Source organism: Argentina anserina, chromosome 4, assembly GCF_933775445.1.
Source record: "Argentina anserina chromosome 4, drPotAnse1.1, whole genome shotgun sequence".
NCBI lineage: Eukaryota > Viridiplantae > Streptophyta > Magnoliopsida > Rosales > Rosaceae > Argentina > Argentina anserina.
The window spans coordinates 13,379,694-13,391,731 of NC_065875.1; the positions used below are offsets into that span (position 1 = coordinate 13,379,694).

The 12,038-nt window shown below is 37.1% G+C and overlaps 2 protein-coding genes across 2 annotated transcripts; both read left to right on the forward strand.

The window, feature by feature from the left end:
• Positions 1-1,635: 1,635 nt before the first annotated feature.
• LOC126790158 (60S ribosomal protein L13a-4-like) lies at positions 1,636-3,688 on the forward strand. Its single transcript, XM_050516311.1, has 4 exons — positions 1,636-1,979; positions 2,245-2,361; positions 2,465-2,552; positions 3,394-3,688. Exons 1-4 carry the CDS (start codon positions 1,708-1,710, stop codon positions 3,535-3,537), a joined length of 621 nt encoding a protein of 206 aa, XP_050372268.1. The 5' UTR covers positions 1,636-1,707; the 3' UTR covers positions 3,538-3,688.
• Positions 3,689-8,161: 4,473 nt separating this feature from the next.
• LOC126791897 (probable pectinesterase 29) lies at positions 8,162-10,607 on the forward strand. The gene is made up of 5 exons (XM_050518394.1): positions 8,162-8,409; positions 8,509-8,668; positions 9,371-9,580; positions 9,799-10,046; positions 10,448-10,607. Exons 1-5 carry the CDS (start codon positions 8,162-8,164, stop codon positions 10,605-10,607), a joined length of 1,026 nt encoding a protein of 341 aa, XP_050374351.1.
• The last annotated feature ends 1,431 nt before the right edge of the window (positions 10,608-12,038 follow it).

Sequence of the window (12,038 nt, forward strand, 5' to 3'; positions counted from 1 at the left end):
ATGCAATCAACCAACTAACATGTTAGAGTCCCTGAGCCCTTGCCCTTAACTTGAGGAAGATGTTGTAGATAAGAAGTGTGTACTTAAGCCTTCTATCTCTCAAAGCAATAGCTTACGGAATACGAACTCTAGTATCACTAATATATTTATGAAGCTGCTACCTTCATATTTGATTCTAATCAAGTATGTCAAAGCCGAATGTGAAGATTTTTTTATGGGAATGAATTAACTTTATTTGGCGACAACATTATAACAACCATAAGAGCCAAATACAAGAGGCCGATGACAAGCCACTTATGATGTAAGCTAAACAAAATCAAATATATGCACAAAACACTCTTATTAACAATCCAGAGTCTGAAAAAGCAAGTCCAAACAAGTGGATAATTTAGGAATAAAAATACACATCAAATATGTAACTCCTTAAAACTAAGTTCCAATAAATCAACCAACCCTAAACGGAAAATTGGTCAAAGATTGAAGAGGATATTTCCCCATGAGTCAAAAACAGACCAAACTAACATAGGAAGAAAGAGAATTGGACTGAGTCAACCCAAAAGACTAAGGCCCAAAATCTCAAAACCTCCTTCTCACACTTTAGATTTGGCTAGCTATGACTACATGATTTTCTCCACCACCTTAGTTTGATGGCCTGCCTAGCTTTGGCGCCATAGTAAGGATGAGAGTGAAGCTTGACGCCATCCCTTCCAAGAAAGATTGAGTCGCCGCTAAGGAATCGAGATTAGAATATCATATCGCACCCCTCAATTCCAATCAAGGACCAAGAACAAACCAATCTATTGATGCCACACATGTCGCTGGCGGCCTAAAGCCTAGACACCTTCATCCTCTAAAGAGCCCTTCCGGCGCATACTAAATTATAACATTGATTGGAACCAATCGACAAAGCCAATGACGACCCAGATTGCCTACACAACCTAACCTCCACCTATGCTTGAATCACCTGCAGTATCCTACGCTGAGACATCTTGGAGTAGTTAGTTATATTGCCGCCGCCGAATGTCATGAAACCTAGGAGTCTAGGTTTTGGAATATTTGTTGTGGGAAAAGTGGAGCGTTGAGAAGGCACGTTGCAAATTGGTTCCAAAATCCTGAATGCAAGGATTTGATTATGTATATTTTCATCAAATTTAATTTCCATCCATGGAGCGAGGATTCCATTTTATCATATATAGAAATATGAGTAGTACAAATTTTATGATAAACATTATTAAATTATAAATAATCATCAACAATACTACGACGTGACGTCTTGTATTGAAAAGTAACGTACAAAACAACATGAATTATATTCCCTCCTATTTTTGGGGCGCCAATACTTGAGCGTGCAAAATAACCAATAATTAGAAAACAATCCTAGCCCAACCTCTTGATTTTTGTGGACTTTTTTCTGTTTTATCACAAAAAAAATGTAAGATTTCGAAAATAAACATCTGATCTCACCAGCCCAACCTCTAATCAGTCCAGAAGGCGCACGAACAATTTCAACATTAAACACCAACCCAACCTCTAATCAGTCCAGAAGGCGCACGAACAATTTCAACATTAAACACCAACCCAACCTAGGCCCATATATAGCCCTCTATTATAAAACCACCCACACCAAAACCCTAATTGCCTTCGTCTTCCATTTTCTCACTCCGCAGCCGCTTCAGGTTTAGAGAGAGCACACTAGAGCTTCAAACAATGGTGTCCGGCTCGGGAATCTGCGCCAAGCGCGTGGTCGTCGACGCGCGCCACCACATGCTCGGACGCTTGGCCTCTATCATCGCCAAGGAGCTCCTCAACGGCCAGAAGGTCGTCGTCGTTCGCTGCGAGGAGATCTGCATCTCCGGTGGACTCGTCCGTCAGAAGATGAAGTACATGAGGTTCTTGCGTAAACGAATGAACACCAAGCCGTCGCATGGCCCCATCCACTTCCGCGCCCCTGCTAAGATCCTCTGGCGCACCATCCGTGGGTACGTCGTCATTTTACCTTCTCCGTTTATCTTGCCGGAAATCGTTTATCTGTGTAGCTAGGGTTTGCTTTATCAATCTGTCAAGTATTTACGTTTATAATGAAAAAGATTAGTGCTGTGTTTAGTTGTTTCCGTATCGCTGTTGATTAGCTTTGTTAGCTCTGTTGTTGCTTATATGAGGTTAGTTTGCTGTTGGGTTGTGTTTGGATTTTGCGTTATAATGAAATGTGAGTTTGATTTGATATTTTTTGTTTGGTTTTTGTAGGATGATTCCACACAAGACTAAGCGTGGAGCTGCTGCTCTTGCGCGTCTGAAGGCCTATGAGGGAATTCCACCACCATATGACAAGATCAAGAGGATGGTTATCCCCGATGCTCTCAAGTGAGATTCTTTGCAATGGATTGTGTTTGAGGGTTTTTGGTTTCTTGTTTGTTTGTATGTATGGTGTGTATTAATGGTAACTTTGTGCTGTGAAATTGAATAGGGTCTTGAGGCTTCAAGCAGGACACAAATACTGTTTGTTGGGCAAGCTGTCATCAGAGGTTGGATGGAACCACTATGATACTATCAGGGTAAGAATTTGCTAGTTGTGTTGTTTTCTGTTGTCTTTCGAATATCTAATTTAATCTGTGAAATTTTGTACAGTCAATTGATCTTGTTTGACATTGTATGCACTTTGTTATGATTGTATGTGCTTATGGTATTGTGTGCATAGTTATTCCACATTCAAGCATCACAATGTTTTATGCTTATCTTGATGCTTTTACATGCTCTCTATATTCTTAAATCTGCATTTGGAGTGATTACTGTTGTTTGCATTCCTACTTGGTTTGGTATTTTTTTCAAGTGTGAATTCTTTTTGTAATCTGCTTAATGTCCCTGTTTGCTGTTCATCTGGATCAATACATTGATGCGATAATGGCTTTGACACTTGGTTTTATTAAGATATGTACGCCCCTTGGATGTGGGGTTTTGTCTTGTGAACTGATTTTGTTTGGTAATACTTGCATGTCTTGTCTTGTATCTTTCATTGTTTTTTGGCATAAAAGAATCTTGCATTATTTGTGTTTCTTAAACACCAAGTGATGAGTTCCAAAGAAAACACACTGACCAAATTTTTGTTTTGATAATTACTCACCTGCCTTAGTTTGCTGTTGTCATTTGTTAACTTTCTTTCCTTCTTCTTTATTCCCAATTCTTGTGTTCACTATACCAATTGAGCTTAGCCACAAACCCTTTTGAACTGTTGTGGCTGATCCTATCTGCAGTCTTCCACTAAAATATTAAAGTGATGTCTTGGATGCATTAGCTCAGATAAATTATCTGTATTGCTTCTGTGTATAATGTTTCATTTTAATTGCCAATTTCTTTGTTCTCAATAGTGTCTTGTGCTCACTGATTTTGTATGTGCAGGAGCTTGAGAAGAAGAGGAAGGAGAGATCTCAGATCGCATATGAGAGAAAGAAACAGCTGAACAAACTGAAGGTCAAGGCAGAGAAGGTGGCTGAAGAGAAACTCGGTGCTCATCTAGAGATCATTGCTCCCATCAAGTATTGAGTAGTAGACATTTGTCTTTTAAGATGAAAATGTTGTGAACCCCGTGGAGAGTTCGTTTTCCTAATGATACTTCATTTTTGTGTTTGTGGTCAAAGATGGTCATAATTTTGTATGCTGTCTTATTTATAAATTAGCGGAGTTGTTTTTCCAATTCGATTATACTGCCATTCTACTTCCTGAAATATCTTGATCCCAACTTAAACACCAATTTAAAATGCTTTTTGTGATTGTTAAGGATCATAACACGGTTAATTTATCTGCCTGGGGTGATGTCATAGGACCTAGGTCAGATTGTAACTGATTCATCTCCCTTTGCGATTTGGACCATGCAACCTCGCTTTGATGTGCCTTCGGTGCGGCTTAAATCAGTACGTGTGTGCGTTTGACGAAGCATAGTGTAAGCAAGTTAGATGCTACACCATTTGTATCGCACAAGTTGGCATGATGCCATATTATGGACTTAGGTACAAACCCAATTTAGAGAGGGTAATGCATAAAAAATTTCCATCTGTTGTCCCCAATGTTCTACAGCAGGAAACATGAAAAGAATTCTTTTCTGCTTCACAATTTTAAAGCAAGATTAGTCCATTTTTCCCTTTTGCTAGGAAAGCAAGACGGAAGACGGAAAATGTATGGCAATTATCGCTTAACGAGATCACTCCCTAGAGTTGCGTCGATATCTTTTTTGGTTAAAGAGTTGTGTCGATATTTGTCAATAAGATCCTACATTAATCCGTTAAAATCAAATAGTATTTGCGTGAAGTCACTTAATCATCCTCATAACTAAAAACTAGATTTCTCTCTAGTATTTCAGTTAAGCAAAGAAAGTAGGTGGTAACGCTCACAATCTCAATTTGGGACTTTATGAGGTGGTCAATAGTTGGGTTTCATGGCCACAAAGATGGGATTATTGAATGAATCACACACATTGACCTACCACACTAACAAAGAGTGCGTTTCGAACTCCACATCGAGCAAGAACATTATACTTCTAAATATTACCGAATTGATTGAGTAACCAATTGCTTGAGTTGATTGCGCTTAAGAATATAACGTGGACTTTTGATTACAGGACTGCCGCGTCTCTACTAGTTGATTAGCGACTAAGTGACATTGTCCCTAATTTGTCATGACGATACTTTGTCTTTCCATCCTCAAGTTATTGTTGCTCTCAGTGGCGGAGCCAAGAATTTGAGTATGTTGATGCACAATCTTGTTGTGATATTAATAAACTTTTGGGTCTAGAAATTTATACATTTTATTTCAAAATACTTTAGAAAACTATATTTGAGCAAGTTGTGAAAAAATATCTAATAAAAATTAATAAGAAATATGAAAATTTTAAAACACATAAGTAAATATAAGTTAAAAAGTATATTGAGAATTAGAGTATAAGTTATTATATATAAAAAGCACAAAAAACAACAATTAGTGTTCACAATGGCTTATTCTGTTGAGCGCCTTCCCTCGGGAAGCCTCGCTTTTAACCTATGATGTGTCATTGTGGCATTGGTCCTTTGATTATTCAATTCACCTTTTATTTCCATGCTTGATTATCGTAGGTCTGATTTGTCCTTCTAAGCAACTGCTTTCCATTTTCCGTGAACTCTCACAGAATCAAGTCAATTAACTCACAAAGGAAGAAGTTTCATACCATGACTAAAACAGATAAGGATGAATCTGATAAGACTCCCATGCATCTTCACTTGTATTCTTCGTTTATATACATGTTCAATCCAAATTGTGACTCTGAGAGTAAGTAGACATAGGGGTGAGGCACTGAGGCAAGCAGCCATGCATGCCATGGTTCATGCATTTGGATTAAACAAAAGAGATGAACCAGTAGCATTATAATTTGCTGATCAAGACTAAATTTTAGAACAAAATGGAAAAAAATTTCATTGTAATAATCTTCCATTTCATTGCAGTAATATGAAGTTGCAGCCTATGACACTGCTACCAGTATAAAAAGAGAACGATTAGGCATGAATAGTTAATGCAACATCTAATGAATGCAACAATGCAGTTAAACCCTCACTATGTCAATACCAGCTCCAAAAATGAAAATTAATGGAAGGTTTAAGTCAAGTACCTTGAGTTCATCATACAGCTTTTTCTCCCACGCCAGCAATTATCCAAGACCGTAGCGTGAGTTTCATGATCTTCAGTGTCAAACTCATCCTTGCCGTCGTCATCAAAATTCGGAAATTCTTCTAAAGACCGATTCCATGTACACGCATCACTCTAGCAGAGTGATCAATATACCCTGGGTAAATGTAAAGCTTAAATATCAGAGTTATTCTGACCTCTCGAAATACACTGTCCGATTCAGTCACTCTGTCCAATTGGGTTACTGCATGATTGAAGGTACATGAATTGGCCTCCATGATGATGATGAATGCCCAAAGGAGTGAAGCACAACAAAGGGGGAGCATTGAGGTCATTTCCTAGTCGGACTAGGAAACACATCTTGCGGCAAGATTTTGTGAGTTGGTCGAATCGAACATATATGGAAATATATATGGGATTATATATGGGTAGAATAAAGTATATTTGGAAAAAAATAGTTTCAAATGTATTTATATTAACATGTATTCCATATGTATGGTTTTTCTTTTTCTATGTGAGATGTATTAGGAAAGGAAATTAGGTTGATTACCTATTTGCACTAGGGTTAGGGTTTGTTGATGGCTGCTATATATATGAAGTATATAGGCAGTAGATAAGTGTGCCTTAAGGAGATACACGGCCAGAAAAAAGAAGAAAAAGAGAGAAGGAGAGAAAGAGAGAAAAAGAGGAAAAGAGGTGAATCTATAGAGAAGAAAATTCACAAAAAGAGAAGCTTAGTGCTAGGAGATCTTTGTGACTCCATTGAAGACCTTAGTGGCAACATCAACGTTCTTAGTGAGGTTGATCATTCGTGTGACTACAACGATTTTAGTGAGGTTGTATCGACACTTGAAGCAACGATCTTAGTGAGGTTGTTTCATGCTTGATTGTGACTATCAAGTAAGAAGTATTTTTACTTTTGAGAATAACATTATCATTGATTAAGGTATAATCATTGTAATATGAATTGTTCAATAGAAAAGTAAAATTCTTCTATATATTCCGCTGCTATTACTCGTTGTTGTTCTATCTTGTATTTTCAATGATCATTCTCTTCGCATAACACAACTCTCACAACTAGTTATGGACACTGCAAAAAGATCTATGCTTCATCTTCTTCTCTTTTAGTATTGACCCGTGATCCCTAAATCATTAATATCTCGAATCTCATTCACTCTGAATCATAAGTTTCAATCTTTTCTGTGTTTTTCTTGTTGTGTATGACATAAAGTTGGGTTCTTTGGTTTCAAATACTTGATGCCGCTGGCTCCGTTGATGTGCCCATCGGACCGGTTTTTCAAACACAAACACATAACACCAAACTCAGACCCTAAATTTAATCTCATATCTTACCCAAACTCCAAACCCAAATACCGCGCGTCGGAAATCTTCGATCTCTTCATTACCACGAGCACGACCCCCTCTTTGAATTCTCTGCAACCGGCTCTCTTTGCCAACCAAAACTCATTTAGGAAGGCATGTGCTCTCTCCGATTCTTCCCTTGCACGATTTACTTACAGACCCAGAAACTCATTTCAAGGTGAATTATTATTGTAAAGTGTGAAACTTTCTTGTCTAGTTAATGTTTGGTTCAATGCAGAGGCAAAAGAAACAGAACCAAAGAACACAGGTAGAACTCACTCGAATCAGAGCAGCAAATAGATTTTATGCCGTCCATTTGTGACGTTAGCGCGAGTACAAGGGTAATACCGTCACACTAGCCAAGGAAAAAGTTCGGCTCTTGGAGCGAGTGCGCATTCCAGAATGCTCCGTTTACAAGAATCGAACACGTTTCCAATAGTTTACAAAAAGACAACTATTCCACTATGACAAACCAGCATATTGTATTAAAGAGGCTGAAAAGTCAAATTATTGGTGGTGCACGGGAGTCACTAGGCTCCCAAGTGGCTCCGCCCCTGGTTGCTCTATTCAAATGTAGGTTCAATGTTTGTATAACGATCTATCAGTTATTTCACCTAGCTTCGTAAAAGAAATTTAGAAATATATATTATATAGCTGTTCTTCGATTTACAATATCTTCTTCTATGTTTACAGCATTTTCCTTTTCACCGTCCAAGATATTTTTTTTCCGAGAACAACTTGGGTGTAAGGAAGATCATATTTGGAACTAATAGATCCGATTCCCAAACCTTATCAAGTGAGTCTCCAAATCTGGATCCAAGATGTTTGCAATCATATAATGGCAAATTGTTATGCTTCCACAAATATAGGCAACTTATAATATGTTTTAATTTTCTTTCTTGTTAAAGCTCAAAAAAGCCCAATTAGGAATGATTTATGCGATTATTTAAGTATAATTTTGTTTTCATTTGATACCTTCTCTGATGAGACCTTTGACTTTCCCCCTTTCCCTCCAAATTCCATATTAGTCACTTTCGCTTATCTGGTTCACCATTAGGCTTTATATACATAATCACCATTTTACATACTCTACGATTTTCTTCTCCCATCTCATCTTTTCCCCACTCTCCGTAATACTAGTAAGAGGAAGAAGATGTCATTTCTTCTTCCATGGTTTGGTCACTATTCATTCGTTGCCATCTTGCTAGGGTTTGGATTACTGCAACTAGGTGCAAATGGCCAGGTCTATAGATTGTACGGCGAAAAGAAATTGGCTACTTCCACTATCACCGTCGATCAATCCGGCAAGGGAAACTTCACGAAAATACAATCCGCCATTGATGCCGTTCCTTCGAACAACAACAATTGGGTGTGTATCAAGATTTCCGCCGGCACCTATAGGTCTATATATATTTTTTGTTCTCTTTAGTTACGAAAAATAGTTATAGTCTTTACTTTGTAATCAAATTACGTTTATGTAACTGAATTGAATCTCTGCAGGGAGAAGGTGAAAATCCCTTTTGATAAACCGTACATAATTTTGAAAGGAGAAAACAAGCGACGAACACAAATTGTTTGGGATGATATTGGCCCTGTTGATCAAAGTGCCACTTTCACTTCTCAAGCTCCTAGTATCACTGTCAAATCCATCACTTTTGCTGTAAGAAAATAAAAAATTCTATTTTTATTTTCTTTATCTATTTTATAGATCTACAAATTCACGGATTGCTAGATATGCTTAAAGACCATCCAATATGGCAATATTACGAGTATTACAAAAAGCAAGACTACCTTAAGCCTATTCACAGTAATATAAATCTTCAATTCTTAAAGATTATATTCATGCAACTCCATTACATATCTGTAGTTTTATATATTACTAGTTTTCAAACATGAATACATTTTTCCTACCGATTATTGCAGTCCTGTTAATTATATGGGTGGAGGTTAAGTTCATAATTCAATATCAGTTAACAGTTTGATATGTGTTTATTATTTGTCCCCAACAGATACTAGAAGGTAAACGTACGGAAGATGTCATATATTATCTAAGTAGATATCTCAGTTAAAACGAACGTAATAGAGACATGTTTTTTTACCTTGCAAACTTTTGAACTTCAAAGAATGAAGCCGGAAAGAAGCAAAAATTCATGAGAGGGTATGAAGACAATTTTCTTTTTCTTTTTCTATTGGTGGTGAACTTTTTTTTTTCTTTCCGAAAATCTGTCTTATTTTGAGGTTCGGTTCAAAGAACTAAGTTTTGCAAGTTTTAATAGGAAATGTATCTCGTCTTCTGATTGAAGTCTATAAATATATGTAATACCTTTGGTGAATGAATTATGAAATTAATTTCTGTTTGCAGAATTCATACAACAATCCTTTTAATAGCAATCATCAAGTCACACAAGCAGTGGCAGCTATGGTTAGTGGGGATAAAACTTCATTTTATAAATGTGGATTTTTTGGGTTTCAAGACACTTTGTGGGCCGTTGATGGGCGCCAATTTTACAAGAAATGCACTATCCAAGGTGCTATTGATTTCATATTTGGTCATGCTCAGGCCGTTTTCCAGGTAAATAATGAGCCTTTTCTAGCTTATTTACTTATCCTGAATAGGCTGAATTGTAAATTTAGTGACTAATCTGGAGAAGTTATCAAGGCTAAGAGTTGATATGAGATAGTTCACATATGTTATGTGTGCTTATTAGATGTTAAGAACGTACATGAGTCGGTATAGTTCTGGTTCTTTTTTGAATATGTTTATGTTGATTGCATACATTTATTGTGTAGGGATGCTCCTTATCAGTGCTTGCCGGAAATCTCCAGCCTGGTGGGATAGGGTACATAACAGCACAGGGGAGAGAGCATCCAAATGATTCCGGCGGGTTTATTTTTAAGGATTGCGTGGTGCATGGTACTGGTTCAACCTACTTGGGAAGGGCATGGAGACCTTACTCGAGGGTCATTTTCTACAATTCTAACATATCAGTCATCGTAGTCCCTCTTGGTTGGGACGGTTGGCAGGCTCTTGGCCATGAGTAAGATCCTTATATATACTTTAACCTATTTGGTTTGGTATTGAAGCATCATTAGAATGTTTTCTTGGTTCTAAACTTTGAACACTGCTTCTTCTTTTGGTTTGATTCCACTAAGCAACTATATCATTTCGTGGGTAACCCCCTAATGATGATACATATCGATAAGAGACCACTGAAATGATTTAATGTTTGGTACATGTCGACAAACAATTGCAAATGGATGTCAACAACCAAAATTAGATCTTTTGGATTTTGGTAGTCATATAGATGAATGACTACTAATCAATTTTTAACACACTACCTACATGTATCAAAATTAGAGGTCGAAACAGACTCTGGGTTTAGTTACTTAAAACAACATTTATAATGTGATTGTGATTGTGATTGTGTGTAATGTGCAGGGATCAATTGACGTTTGCAGAGTATGGGTGCTACGGAGCAGGAGCAGACACTTCAAAGCGTGTGAGTTGGGAAAAGAAGCTTAGCCCTGGTATGGTGCGGCAGTTTACTAGTTTGAATTACATTGATTCTGAAGGATGGCTCATTAACCAGCCTTTCTGATTGTGATTATATTTCTTTCTTTTGAGAATGGTGATTAATTATATTTCTTTCTTTTCTTCATGATGTCAAAAAATTTGTGTAGATTGATAAATAAAATTCTTTTACTTACCATGTAACAAGCTATACATCTTTGTCATTCATTTGTCCACGGTTAAGTTATATCGATCTGTATAGATGCATATCGAAAACTCTACACTTCCTCCCAAGATTTTTTTCGTTCGGACTGGTTCCTCTAAATCTCTACTTGAAACTAGTTCAGTGTTATAAGCAATACTTCCGATTCTTTCACTTGATGCAATTTCTTTCTCATGTGCGATTTGATAAACCGAACAATTATTTTGTTCAGTGCACTAGATAATATGCAAAAAATAAAAATTTTGTAAAGTTCATTTCTCTATATATATACAGCTGTTTTCTCATTTTTTTCTCTTGATCGTACTGTTTGGCCAATTTGTGCCTAATTTATTCACACAATGTAGTTTTTTAGTGTTGATGCTTGATGAACAACTAAGCTACCGCCTACATGATAAATAATCTATTTTCCTACCAAGTTCTAGCCTATAGAAATGAAATGGAAATTTCTGTTTTTGAAAGAAAAAAAAAACCTAAATAGCTCGCGGATAAAGATTTTTTTAAGGGCAAACTGCCCCTAATTTATTGAAATCAAACTAACAAAGGAGAGAGACAAAAAAACATAACCTCCTATATCTGATAAACTCCAACAAAGAGGATAAACAAAAGCTCAATCCGGCATGTGTATACCCAACCATGCAAAACCATAGATATAAAAACACATAGCAAATAGTAAACCCTCAGCCAAGAAACCCTTAATTAAAGGACGGGATGAAGCTGGTAGCATTGGCAGACAGTTGTGAGATACCAAGAATAGAGAAAATAGACATATCGTGATGTTTCTTGTAAGGATGAAAAGAGTGCAGAGCAGACTCTCTGAACAATTTCAAAAGATGACGTTGGGCTTCCAACACATTAAAAATCTTACATTCGAAACGCACCAGATTCCTAGTGATCCAAATAAAACAAATTAAATTACAGGAGACTAGAAACTAAAATCAACGTTTAGGTTTTGGAAATGTTGAAACACCAACACCTACACCAAAGTCGCGGATAAAGATCCATATGAACTTCACTTTTGCTCTGTGCGAAGAGCATGCCTATCTTTTCCCCTGTAGTGCCTGCCACTCTTTGCATTATGGATCGATATGGACGAGTTTTGCCAAATATCCACCAACCCTACTCCAATTCTTGGCTATCCCCTCCCATGCACATCAACACGTTCCCACCTCATCTGTCCTTCATTCCCAGTTTTTCCCAAATTCAAAACACAATCGCCACATAGTTTCATCATGCACATAAATCCATTTCATATTCGTCTTCACTTTGCCCCTACATGTCAAGATTAAGTAGAACGTA